General features: G+C 46.6%; 1 protein-coding gene across 1 annotated transcript in view; it reads right to left on the bottom strand.

Moving 5' to 3' along the window:
• Positions 1 to 939: 939 nt before the first annotated feature.
• Positions 940 to 13,013, bottom strand: part of LOC116374783 (amyloid-beta A4 precursor protein-binding family A member 1) — a 13,092-nt gene continuing 1,018 nt past the window's right edge. The window contains exons 2-6 of the mRNA XM_031829492.1: positions 12,676 to 12,895; positions 12,382 to 12,594; positions 6,653 to 6,772; positions 4,310 to 4,450; positions 940 to 1,261 (exon numbers count right to left, since the gene is read on the bottom strand). Coding sequence (XP_031685352.1) covers positions 1,190 to 1,261; positions 4,310 to 4,450; positions 6,653 to 6,772; positions 12,382 to 12,594; positions 12,676 to 12,895 — 766 coding nt within the window. The 3' untranslated portion in view covers positions 940 to 1,189. The remainder of the gene's footprint in view (positions 1,262 to 4,309; positions 4,451 to 6,652; positions 6,773 to 12,381; positions 12,595 to 12,675; positions 12,896 to 13,013) is intronic.

Here is a 13,013-nt window from a genome sequence, read left to right as displayed (position 1 = left end):
ATATATTATATTCAGAATTTACATGGCTCTGGATGGAATACATCACGTAGCACCGGTCAGAGTGCCTGTAAAATCCTTAATGTTGTTAAACCTTTCTGGCATATGGTGGTTTGATGATCCAGTTCTTCCCTTGCTCTTCCCAGGGTGGAAATAAACCGTGCACGTGAGAATGTGAATAGACCAATATCAGCCGTGCACGTGACTGGAGCCGAGCCGAGTCTCCGGGCTTGTAGAACTGGTTTTCCTGGACAACGCGTATGTTTTTGTAAGGGAACATGGATTCCTTTGAAGGTTGTAAATCATTGAGTGGGTGTAGTGCTTCTACATCTACATTGTTTGCTGTTCGGGGTTTTAGGTTGGGTTTCTATACAGCACTTTGAGACATCAGCTGATGTAAGAAGGGCTTTAGAAATACATTAGATTGAATTTGATTGATAGTGTACCTCTGGCTGAGATGAGTTCAGACAATAACAGATGTCTGGGCATAGAGAAGAGAGAAAGCAGCTAGGAATGCTGGATAAATCAGCCCAAATCTCAGCCATAAAAACATTCTGGAGCCAAAAGAAAGGAAAAAACTAAAGTTGGAAAGTTGGGAACGATTTGTTTTCTTCATCTGTTCTGGTGGGCTACCAGAGTCTTTCATCCTCTGCCTCGACTCTCGTTAATGTTAGCTGGAAGGTGTGGAATGTTATGAGGAAGAATATGTGATTGGTTGTTCAGAGTGGTAACACTTGTTAATCAGCAGGTTTCACACTCCTTCTCTTCTTGTTTGTGTTGAGAGAGAGAGAGAGAGAGAGAGAGAGAGAGAGAGAGAGAGAGAGAGAGAGAGAGAGAGAGAGAGAGAGAGAGAGAGAGAGAGAGAGAGAGAGAGAGAGAGAGAGAGAGAGAGAGAGAGAGAGAGAGAGAGAGAGAGAGAGAGAGAGAGAGAGAGAGAGAGAGAGAGAGAGAGAGAGAGAGAGAGAGAGAGAGAGAGAGCTGTCTGGTACAGCCCACCTCTACTCTCCACAGCAAAACAATCGGATTGGAGAGTAATCTAGAGCACATGATAGGTCAGGGCCACTCATAAGGCTATATAAGCTTCATTCTCCAATGGTGAGCTGGGGTTTGGGGAGAGGGGGAGGAATTTCCTCACACACAGAGGGTGCAGTGATAATAGGGGTCAGGATAGAGTCAGAAGGTGAGGTCGGTTCTAGATGTAAACGGGTTGCTCCTGGGCAGTTAGCAAGCGGTACATGGCAGCTGGCATCGTCTTCATGTGGATCTGTGGAACAGAGAGAGAAAGAGAGAGAAAGTCAGAGGTGAAGAGTCATGCTGATCATAGTTATGAGCCTTAACCCTAAACCCTAGCCTCAATCCTAACCCTAGCCTCAATCCTAACCCTAGCCTCAATCCTAACCCTAACCCTAGCCTCAACCCTAACCCTAACCCTAGCCTCAATCCTAACCCTAGCCTCAATCCTAACCCTAGCCTCAATCCTAACCCTAACCTCAATCCTAACCCTAACCCTAGCCTCAATCCTAACCCTAGACTCAAACCTAACCCTAGCCTCAATCCTAACCCTAACCCTAGCCTCAAGCCTAACCCTAGCCTCAAGCCTAACCCTAGCCTCAATTCTAACCCTAACCCTAGCCTCAATCCTAACCCTAGCCTCAACCCTAACCCTAACCCTAGCCTCAACCCTAACCCTAACCCTAGCCCTAACCCTAGCCTCAAGCCTAACCCTAGCCTCAAGCCTAACCCTAACCCCAGCCTCAATCCTAACCCTAACCCCAGCCTCAACCCTAACCCTAAACCCTAGCCTCAATCCTAACCCTAAACCCTAGCCTCAATCCTAACCCTAACCCTAGCCTCAACCCTAACCCTAACCCTAGCCTCAATCCTAACCCTAAACCCTAGCCTCATACCTAACCCTAAACCCTAGCCTCAAACCTAACCCTAACCCTAGCCTCAACCCTAACCCTAACCCTAGCCTCAATCCTAACCCTAAACCCTAGCCTCAATCCTAACCCTAACCCTAGCCTCAATCCTAACCCAAGCCTCAACCCTAACCCTAGCCTCAATCCTAACCCTAAACCCTAGTCTCAAACCTCAACCCTAACCCTAATCCTAGCCTCAAACCCCTAATCTAACCCTAGCCTCAACCCTCACATCTAACCCTAACCCTAGCCTCAAACCTAACCCTGAACCCTAGCCTCAACCCTAACCCTAAACCCTAGCCTCAATCCTCAATCGTAACCCTAATCCTAGCCTCAAACCCCTAATCTAACCCTAGCCTCAATCCTCAAACCTAACCCTAACCCTAGCCTCAACCCTAACCCTAAACCCTAGCCTCAATCCTAACCCTAACCCTAGCCTCAATCCTAACCCTAAACCCTAGCCTCAATCCTAACCCTAACCCTAGCCTCAATCCTAACCCTAACCCTAGCCTCAAACCTAACCCTAAACCCTAGCCTCATACCTAACCCTAAACCCTAGCCTCAAACCTAACCCTAACCCTAGCCTCAATCCTAACCCTAACCCTAGCCTCAATCCTAACCCTAAACCCTAGCCTCAATCCTAACCCTAACCCTAGCCTCAATCCTAACCCAAGCCTCAACCCTAACCCAAGCCTCAACCCTAACCCTAAACCCTAGCCTCAAACCTCAACCCTAACCCTAATCCTAGCATCAAACCCCTAATCTAACCCTAGCCTCAACCCTCACATCTAACCCTAGCCTCAAACCTAACCCTGAACCCTAGCCTCAACCCTAACCCTAAACCCTAGCCTCAACCCTCAATCGTAACCCTAATCCTAGCCTCAAACCCCTAATCTAACCCTAGCCTCAATCCTAACCCTAACCCTAGCCTCAATCCTAACCCTAAACCCTAGCCTCAATCCTAACCCTAACCCTTAACCCTAGCCTCATACCTAACCCTAAACCCTAGCCTTAACCCTAACCCTAAACCCTAGCCTCAAACCTAACCCTAACCCTAAACCCTAGCCTCAAACCCCGAACCCTAGCCTCAAACCCCTAACCTAACCCTAGCCTCAAACCCCTAACCTAACCCTAGCCTCAAACCCCTAACCCTAGTCTCAAACCCCTAACCTAACCCTAGCCTCAAACCCCTAACCTAACCCTAGCCTCAAACCCCTAACATAACCCTAGCCTCAACCCGAACCCTAGCCTCAAACCCCTAACCTAACCCTAGCCTCAACCCTAACCCTAGCCTCAAACCCCTAACCTAACCCTAGCCTAAACCCTAACCCTAGCCTCAAAGCCCTAACCTAACCCTTGCCTCAACCCTAGCCTCAAACCCCTAACCTAACCCTAGCCTCAACCCTAACCCTAGCCTCAAACCCCTAACCTAACCCTAGCCTGAACCCTAACCCTAGTCTCAAACCCCTAATCTAACCCTAGCCTCCACCCTAACCCTAGCCTCAACCCTAACCTCAACCCTAACCTCAACCCTAACCCTAGTCTCAACCCTCAACTCTAACCCTAGCCTCAACCCTAGCCTCAACCCTAGCCTCAACCCTAGCCTCAACTCTAACCCTAGCCTCAACTCTAACCCTAGCCTCAACCCTAACCCTAGCCTCAACCATAATCTCAACCCTAACCTCAACTCTAACCCTAACCTCAACCCTAGCCTCAACCCTCAACCCTAAACTCAACTCTAACCCTAACCTCAACCCTAGCCTCAACCTTAACCTCAGCCCTAGCCCTAGTGTCAACCCTAGCCTCAACCTTAACCTCAGCCCTAGCCCTAGTGTCAACCCTAGCCTCAATCCTAACCTCAACCCTAGCCTCAACCTTAACCTCAACCCTAGCCTCAACCTCAACCCTAGCCTCAACCTTAACCTCAACCCTAACCTCAACCTTAGCCTCAACCCTAGCCTCAACCCTAGCCTCAACCCTAGCCTCAACCTTAGCCTCAACCTTAGCCTCAACCTTAGCCTCAACCCTAGCCTCAACCCTAGCCTCAACCCTAGCCTCAACCTTAACCTCAACCTTAACCTCAACCCTAGCCTCAACCTTAACCTCAACCTTAACCTCAACCCTAGCTTCAACCTTAACCTCAACCCTAGCCTCAACCCTAACCTCAACCTTAACCTCAACCCTAACCTCAACCCTAACCTCAACCTTAACCTCAACCCTAACCTTAACCTCAACCCTCAACCCTAGCCCAACAATAGTTGAAGGTTTAGCAGCAAAACTGGAATGTTTTGATAAGCTGAGACAGTAATAACCTATTCATACAAGTCTGGTTTATCTCTGGTAACATATTCTAGGGTTAGAAGCACAGGAGGACCTTTGCCCTGTGACCTCACCTCTCCCACGGCGTTGGACAGGATGTGGACAATCTTCTCGTGGGGTGTGGCCACTACGCTCTGGCTGTTGATCTCGATGATGCGGTGGCCAACCCTGACTCCTCCCCTCTCAGCGATGCCCCCTCGCATAAGGCTGCAGATCTGTTAGTGTGGAGGAGAAGGTCCATAAAAGACTATTACATTCAGCCGTTCAGACATTCAGCCATTCAGCCATTCAGAATTTCAGCCATTCAGAATTTCAGCCATTCAGAATTTCAGCCATTCAGACATTCAGCCATTCAGACATTCAGCCATTCAGACATTCAGCCGTTCAGACATTCAGAATTTCAGACATTCAGAATTTCAGACATTCAGACATTCAGAATTTCAGCCATTCAGAATTTCAGCCATTCAGCCATTCAGACATTCAGCTTCAAGGTCCAATGCAGCCGTTTTTTTATCTCAATATCAAATCACTTCTGGGTAATAATTAAGTACCTTACTGTGATTGTTTTCAATTAAAATGGTCAAAAAGAAACCTAAATTGCTTTTTAGCAAAGAGGAATTTCTCAAACAAGAATTTTGCTAGGACTGTCTGGGTGTGGTCAAAGTGTGTGTGTGTGTGTGTGGGGGGGGGGGCTGTTATTGGCAGATAGGTTTAGAACTCTTTCTTATTGGTCTGTTAACTAATTTACAGTCTGGTGATGTCACCAGGAAGGCCAAAACTCTATCCCACCAAAACAGGCTGAAATTTCAGGCGGCCTTTTCAAACAGCTCTTACTCTAAAAGGGTATTATCATAATTTTCACGTCACATTATTATTCCAACCTCATAGTGTGTAAACATATATAAAACACAGGTAAATCATGTTTTTGACTGCACTGGGCCTTTAAGATAATATGAAAGGCTGGAGCAGAGCTTAAATTGAACTAAAATTCAGCTATTCAGTTTCAGCAAAAGCATGAGTCCATCACTTAAAGGGTTGCCACTACAGTACACATTATACAGTACACAGTATACAGTACAGTACACAGTATACAGTACCCAGTACACAGTACACAGTATACACAAACAAACAAAATGTTATGATCTCAAAGTAAACAAAGTCAAGTGCCCAGTAAGTTTGGGGCTCATTGGACACTGTGCTATCTAACCTCTAAACAAGCTTCAATGCCATACAATACTCCTTCCGTGGCCTCCAACTGCTCTTAAACGCTAGTAAAAACCAAATGCATGCTTTTCAACCGATCGCTGCCTGCACCCGCATGCCCGACTAGCATCACCACCCTGGATGGTTCCGACCTGGAATATGTGGACATCTATAAGTACCTAGGTGTCTGGCTAGACTGCAAACTCTCCTTCCAGACTCATATCAAACATCTCCAATCGAAAATCAAATCAAGAGTCGGCTTTCTATTCCGCAACAAAGCCTCCTTCACTCACGCCGCCAAGCTTACCCTAGTAAAACTGACTATCCTACCGATCCTCGACTTCGGCGATGTCATCTACAAAATGGCTTCCAACACCCTACTCAGCAAACTGGATGCAGTCTATCACAGTGCCATCCGTTTTGTCACTAAAGCACCTTATACCACCCACCACTGCGACTTGTATGCTCTAGTCGGCTGGCCCTCGCTACATTTGTCGCCAGACCCACTGGCTCCAGGTCATCTACAAGTCCATGCTAGGCAAAGCTCCGCCTTATCTCAGTTCACTGGTCACGATGGCAACACCCATCCGTAGCACGCGCTCCAGTAGGTGTATCTCACTGATCATCCCTAAAGCCAACACCTCATTTGGCCGCCTTTCGTTCCAGTACTCTGCTGCCTGTGACTGGAACGAATTGCAAAAATCGCTGAAGTTGGAGACTTTTATCTCCCTCACCAACTTCAAACATCAGCTATCTGAGCAGCTAACCGATCGCTGCAGCTGTACATAGTCCATTGGTAAATAGCCCACCCATTTTCACCTACCTCATCCCCATACTGTTTTTATTTATTTACTTTTCTGCTCTTCTGCACACCAATATCTCTACCTGTACATGACCATCTGATCATTTATCACTCCAGTGTTAATCTGCAAAATTGTAATTATTCGCCTACCTCCTCATGCCTTTTGCACACATTGTATATAGACTCCCCCTTTGTTTTCTACTGTGTTATTGACTTGTTAATTGTTTACTCCATGTGTAACTCTGTGTTGTCTGCTCACACTGCTATGCTTTATCTTGGCCAGGTCGCAGTTGCAAATGAGAACTTGTTCTCAACTAGCCTACCTGGTTAAATAAAGGTGAAATAAAAAAAATAAAAAGTTTGAGGCTCATGACATCACTAGACAACACATGGTCTCCATGGCGATACCCACAATGCCATTCTGTACGCTGAAGCCCAGCTGGTATCTGAGGTCAGGTCGTCTGATGAGCACCGTGGTTACGGGGGGACACCTTACGATGTTCAGCTTGATACGAGACTGGTTCTTCAGACCCTGAACAGGAGAGGAGAGACAGGAGTCAGACCCTAAAAGAGGTGAGAGATGTTCAGCTTGATACGAGACTGGTTCTTCAGACCCTGCACAGGAGAGGAGAGACAGGAGTCAGACCCTAACAGAGGTGAGAGATGTTCAGTTTGAAGGCACTGTAGATGTCGGCTGTGTGTACTGTCCTTGGAATTCACTTTCTTACGTAAAAGAGAAAACGCCATTACCAGAGAATGAGGGTGTACAGAGAGAGCGAGGAAAGAGAGAGAATGAGTGTACAGAGAGAGCGAGGAAAGAAAGAGAATGAGGGTGTACAGAGAGCGAGGAAAGAGAGAGAATGAGAGTGTACAGAGATAGCGAGGAAAGAGAGAATGAGAGTGTACAGAGATAGTGAGGAAAGAGAGAGAATGAGAGTGTACAGAGATAGCGAGGAAAGAGAGAGAATGAGAGTGTACAGAGATAGCGAGGAAAGAGAGAGAATGAGAGTGTACAGAGATAGCGAGGAAAGAGAGAGAATGAGAGTGTACAGAGATAGCGAGGAAGAGAGAGAATGAGAGTGTACAGAGATAGTGAGGAAAGAGAGAGAATGAGTGTACAGAGATAGCGAGGAAAGAGAGAGAATGAGAGAGTACAGAGATAGCGAGGAAAGAGAGAGAATGAGAGAGTACAGAGATAGCGAGGAAAGAGAGAGAATGAGAGTGTACAGAGATAGTGAGGAAAGAGAGAGAATGAGAGAGTACAGAGATAGCGAGGAAAGAGAGAGAATGAGAGTGTACAGAGAGAGCGAGGAAAGAGAGAGAATGAGAGTGTACAGAGAGAGCGAGGAAAGAGAGAATGAGAGTGTACAGAGAGAGCGAGGAAAGAGAGAGAGAGTGTACAGAGATAGTGAGGAAAGAGAGAGAATGAGAGCGTACAGAGATACAGAGGAAAGAAAGAGAATGAGAGTGTACAGAAAGAGCGAGGAAAGAGAGAGAATGAGAGTGTACAGAGAGAGCGAGGAAAGAAAGAGAATGAGAGTGTACAGAGATAGCGAGGAAAGAAAGAGAATGAGAGTGTACAGAGAGAGTGAGGAAAGAGAGAGAATGAGAGTGTACAGAGAGAGCGAGGAAAGAGAGAATGAGTGTACAGAGATAGTGAGGAAAGAGAGAGAATGAGAGAGTACAGAGATAGCGAGGAAAGAGAGAGAATGAGAGAGTACAGAGATAGCGAGGAAAGAGAGAGAATGAGAGTGTACAGAGATAGCGAGGAAAGAGAGAATGAGAGTGTACAGAGATAGTGAGGAAAGAGAGAGAATGAGAGCGTACAGAGATAGCGAGGAAAGAAAGAGAATGAGAGTGTACAGAGAGAGCGAGGAAAGAGAGAGAATGAGAGTGTACAGAGATACCGAGGAAAGAGAGAGAATGAGAGTGTACAGAGATACCGAGGAAAGAGAGAGAATGAGAGTGTACAGAGATAGCGAGGAAAGAGAGAGAATGAGAGTACAGTGCCTTGCGAAAGTATTCGGCCCCCTTGAACTTTGTGACCTTTTGCCACATTTCAGGCTTCAAACATAAAGATATAAAACTGTATTTATTTGTGAAGAATCAACAACAAGTGGGACACAATCATGAAGTGGAACGACATTTATTGGATATTTCAAACTTTTATAACAAATCAAAAACTGAAAAATTGGGCGTGCAAAATTATTCAGCCCCTTTACTTTCAGTGCAGCAAACTCTCTCCAGAAGTTCAGTGAGGATCTCTGAATGATCCAATGTTGACCTAAATGACTAATGATGATAAATACAATCCACCTGTGTGTAATCAAGTCTCCGTATAAATGCACCTGCACTGTGATAGTCTCAGAGGTCCGTTAAAAGCGCAGAGAGCATCATGAAGAACAAGGAACACACCAGGCAGGTCCGAGATACTGTTGTGAAGAAGTTTAAAGCCGGATTTGGATACAAAAAGATTTCCCAAGCTTTAAACATCCCAAGGAGCACTGTGCAAGCGATAATATTGAAATGGAAGGAGTATCAGACCACTTCAAATCTACCAAGACCTGGCCGTCCCTCTAAACTTTCAGCTCATACAAGGAGAAGACTGATCAGAGATGCAGCCAAGAGGCCCATGATCACTCTGGATGAACTGCAGAGATCTACAGCTGAGGTGGGAGACTCTGTCCATAGGACAACAATCAGTCGTATATTGCACAAATCTGGCCTTTATGGAAGTGGCAAGAAGAAAGCCATTTCTTAAAGATATCCATAAAAAGTGTAGTTTAAAGTTTGCCACAAGCCACCTGGGAGACACACCAAACATGTGGAAGAAGGTGCTCTGGTCAGATGAAACCAAAATTGAACTTTTTGGCAACAATGCAAAACATTATGTTTGGCGTAAAAGCAACACAGCTCATCACCCTGAACACACCATCCCCACTGTCAAACATGGTGGTGGCAGCATCATGGTTTGGGCCTGCTTTTCTTCAGCAGGGACAGGGAAGATGGTTAAAATTGATGGGAAGATGGATGGAGCCAAATACAGGACCATTCTGGAAGAAAACCTGATGGAGTCTGCAAAAGACCTGAGACTGGGATGGAGATTTGTCTTCCAACAAGACAATGATCCAAAACATAAAGCAAAATCTACAATGGAATGGTTCAAAAATAAACATATCCAGGTGTTAGAATGGCCAAGTCAAAGTCCAGACCTGAATCCAATCGAGAATCTGTTGAAAGAACTGGAAACTGCTGTTCACAAATGCTCTCCATCCAACCTCACTGAGCTCGAGCTGTTTTGCAAGGAGGAATGGGAAAAAAATGTCAGTCTCTCGACGTGCAAAACTGATAGAGACATACCCCAAGCGACTTACAGCTGTAATCGCAGCAAAAGGTGGTGCTACAAAGTATTAACTTAAGGGGGCTGAATAATTTTGCACGCCCAATTTTTCAGTTTTTGATTTGTTAAAAAAGTTTGAAATATCCAATAAATGTCGTTCCACTTCATCATTGTGTCCCACTTGTTGTTGATTCTTCACAAAAAAATACAGCTTTATATCTTTATGTTTGAATCCTGAAATGTGGCAAAAGGTCGCAAAGTTCAAGGGGGCCGAATACTTTCGCAAGGCACTGTATACAGAGAGAGCGAGGAAAGAGAGAGAATGAGAGTATACAGAGAGAGCGAGGAAAGAGAGAGAATGAGAGTGTACAGAGAGAGCGAGGAAAGAAAGAGAATGAGGGTGTACAGAGAGCGAGGAAATAGAGAGAATGAGAGTGTACAGAGAGAGCGAGGAAAGAGAGAGAATGAGAGTGTACAGAGATACCGAGGAAAGAGAGAATGAGAGTGTACAGAGAGAGCGAGGAAAGAGAGAGAATGAGGGTGTACAGAGAGAGCGAGGAAAGAGAGAGAATGAGGGTGTACAGAGAGAGCGAGGAAAGAGAGAGAATGAGGGTGTACAGAGAGAGCGAGGAAAGAGAGAGAATGAGGGTGTACAGAGAGAGCGAGGAAAGAGAGAGAATGAGTGTACAGAGATACCGAGGAAAGAGAGAATGAGTGTACAGAGATACCGAGGAGAGAATGAGAGTGTACAGAGATACCGAGGAAAGAGAGAATGAGAGTGTACAGAGAGAGCGAGGAAAGAGAGAGAATGAGGGTGTACAGAGAGAGCGAGGAAAGAGAGAGAATGAGAGTGTACAGAGATAGTGAGGAAAGAGAGAGAATGAGTGTACAGAGATAGTGAGGAAAGAGAGAGAATGAGAGTGTACAGAGAGAGCGAGGAAAGAGAGAGAATGAGAGTGTACAGAGAGAGCAAGGAAAGAGAGAGAATGAGAGTATACAGAGAGAGCGAGGAAAGAGAGAGAATGAGAGTGTACAGAGAGAGCGAGGAAAGAAAGAGAATGAGGGTGTACAGAGAGAGCGAGGAAAGAGAGTGTACAGAGAGAGCGAGGAAAGAGAGAGAATGAGGGTGTACAGAGAGAGCGAGGAAAGAGAGAGAATGAGGGTGTACAGAGAGAGCGAGGAAAGAGAGAGAATGAGAGTGTACAAAGATACCGAGGAAAGAGAGAGAATGAGAGTGTACAGAGATACCGAGGAAAGAGAGAATGAGAGTGTACAGAGAGAGCGAGGAAAGAGAGAGAATGAGGGTGTACAGAGAGAGCGAGGAAAGAGAGAGAATGAGAGTGTACAGAGATAGTGAGGAAAGAGAGAGAATGAGTGTACAGAGATAGTGAGGAAAGAGAGAGAATGAGAGTGTACAGAGATAGTGAGGAAAGAGAGAGAATGAGTGTACAGAGATAGTGAGGAAGAGAGAGAATGAGAGTGTACAGGATAGTGAGGAAAGAGAGAGAATGAGAGTGTACAGAGATAGTGAGGAAAGAGAGAGAATGAGAGAGTACAGAGATAGTGAGGAAAGAGAGAGAATGAGAGAGTACAGAGATAGTGAGGAAAGAGAGAGAATGAGTGTACAGAGATAGCGAGGAAAGAGAGAGAATGAGAGAGTACAGAGAGAGCGAGGAAAGAGAGAGAATGAGAGTGTACAGAGATAGTGAGGAAAGAGAGAGAATGAGAGTGTACAGAGATAGTGAGGAAAGAGAGAGAATGAGGGTGTACAGAGAGAGCGAGGAAAGAGAGAGAATGAGAGTGTACAGAGATAGCGAGGAAAGAGAGAGCTGATCAATAAAGGAAGCATGGCTGTGGGAACATGTTTTGAGGTGGGGGGGTTTAATATTTTTTTAATTGTGATTTATAAGATGGTACCCTCAGCCCCCCTACTTCCCACGGCTTTGAAAGGAAGGAGAGATATTCCGAAAAAATAGATTAACAGAGGGGTGTGTGTCCTTTACTACCCACTAGGTAGACAGCGGTAGTCTCACCAGAGAAAGAGAGTGTTGGAGAAGGAGAAAGAGAGAGGGGAAGGAGAGAAAGATAAAGGGGGAGGAGAGAGAGATAAAGGTAGAGGAGAGCGAGATAGAGGGGGTGGAGAGAGAAATAAAGGGGAAGGAGAGCGAGATAGAGGGGGAGGAGAGAGATAAAGGGATAGAGGGGGAGGAGAGAGAGAGAGGGGGAGGAGAGAGAGAGAGGGGAGGAGAGAGAGAGAGAGGGGGAGGAGAGAGAGAGAGGGGGAGGAGAGAGAAAGGGATAGAGGGGGAGGAGTGAGAGAGAGGGGGGAGGAGTGAGAGAGAGGGGGAGGAGTGAGAGAGAGGGGGAGGAGTGAGAGAGAGGGGGGAGGAGTGAGAGAGAGGGGGAGGAGTGAGAGAGAGGGGGAGGAGTGAGAGAGAGGGGGAGGAGAGAGAGAGAGGGGGAGGAGAGAGAGAGGGGGGAGGAGAGAGAGAGAGAGGGAGAGGAGAGAGAGAGAGAGGGAGAGGAGAGAGAGAGAGAGGGGGGAGGAGAGAGAGAGAGGGGAAGGAGAGAGAGAGAGAGGAAGGAGAGAGAGATAGAAGGGAGAGGGAGGAATAGATAGATACCTTAATAATGGTCTGGCAAGTAGAGAGGGGTAGTCCTACCAGACTGGTCCTGGATGGAGGGAGAGAGATAGAGGGATGGAGGAGAGAGAGATATAGAGAGGAAGGGATGGAGGAGAGAGACAGAGGTATGGAGGAGAGAGATAGAGGGGAGAGGGGAGGGGATAGATAGATAGATACCTTAATGATAGTCTGGCAGGTAGACAGGGGTAGTCCTACCAGACTGGTCCCGTTGATAGACATGATCTGGTCTCCGATGTTCAGATGACCAGACTTCTCAGATGGACCAGCATGCATCATGTTGGCGATGATGACTGTGGGCAGGATGGAGCCCCACCCACTCTCCACAATCACCACGCCCAGAATGTCACCCTTCTGCTTCTCAATGTAAACCTGGGGAGGCACAACCAATAAATGTGTGTGTGTGTATGTGTATGTGTGTGTGTGTGTGTGCTCAGTGACTGACAGACTCACATCTTTGCAGTTCTCAGACTTGGAGAAGTGTATGAGGTCATCATTGTACATGTCCTGAGTGTTGAGCAGATCACTGTATTCTCTCTGACTCAGATCCTCTGGGTTGATGCCATTGGCCCTCAAGAACTCCTGGTACGCCACACTGAAGGCCTGGCCTATAGACTGGGCTATCAGCTGGGCCTGGAGAGGGAAAGCAAGAGGTGGGGGGAGAGGGATGGAGGGAGGGAGGAGAGAGGAAGAGAGAGAGGAAGAGATGGAGGGAGGGGAGGAGAGAGGAAGAGATGGAGGGAGGGAGGAGAGAGGAAGAGATGGAGGGAGGGAGAGAGAGAGGAAGAGAT

Source organism: Oncorhynchus kisutch, linkage group LG8 (genome assembly GCF_002021735.2).
Source record: "Oncorhynchus kisutch isolate 150728-3 linkage group LG8, Okis_V2, whole genome shotgun sequence".
In the NCBI taxonomy this organism is placed as follows: domain Eukaryota; kingdom Metazoa; phylum Chordata; class Actinopteri; order Salmoniformes; family Salmonidae; genus Oncorhynchus; species Oncorhynchus kisutch.
Note: the sequence above shows the minus strand (reverse complement) of the source record. Positions and strands in the feature narration are given on the sequence as shown.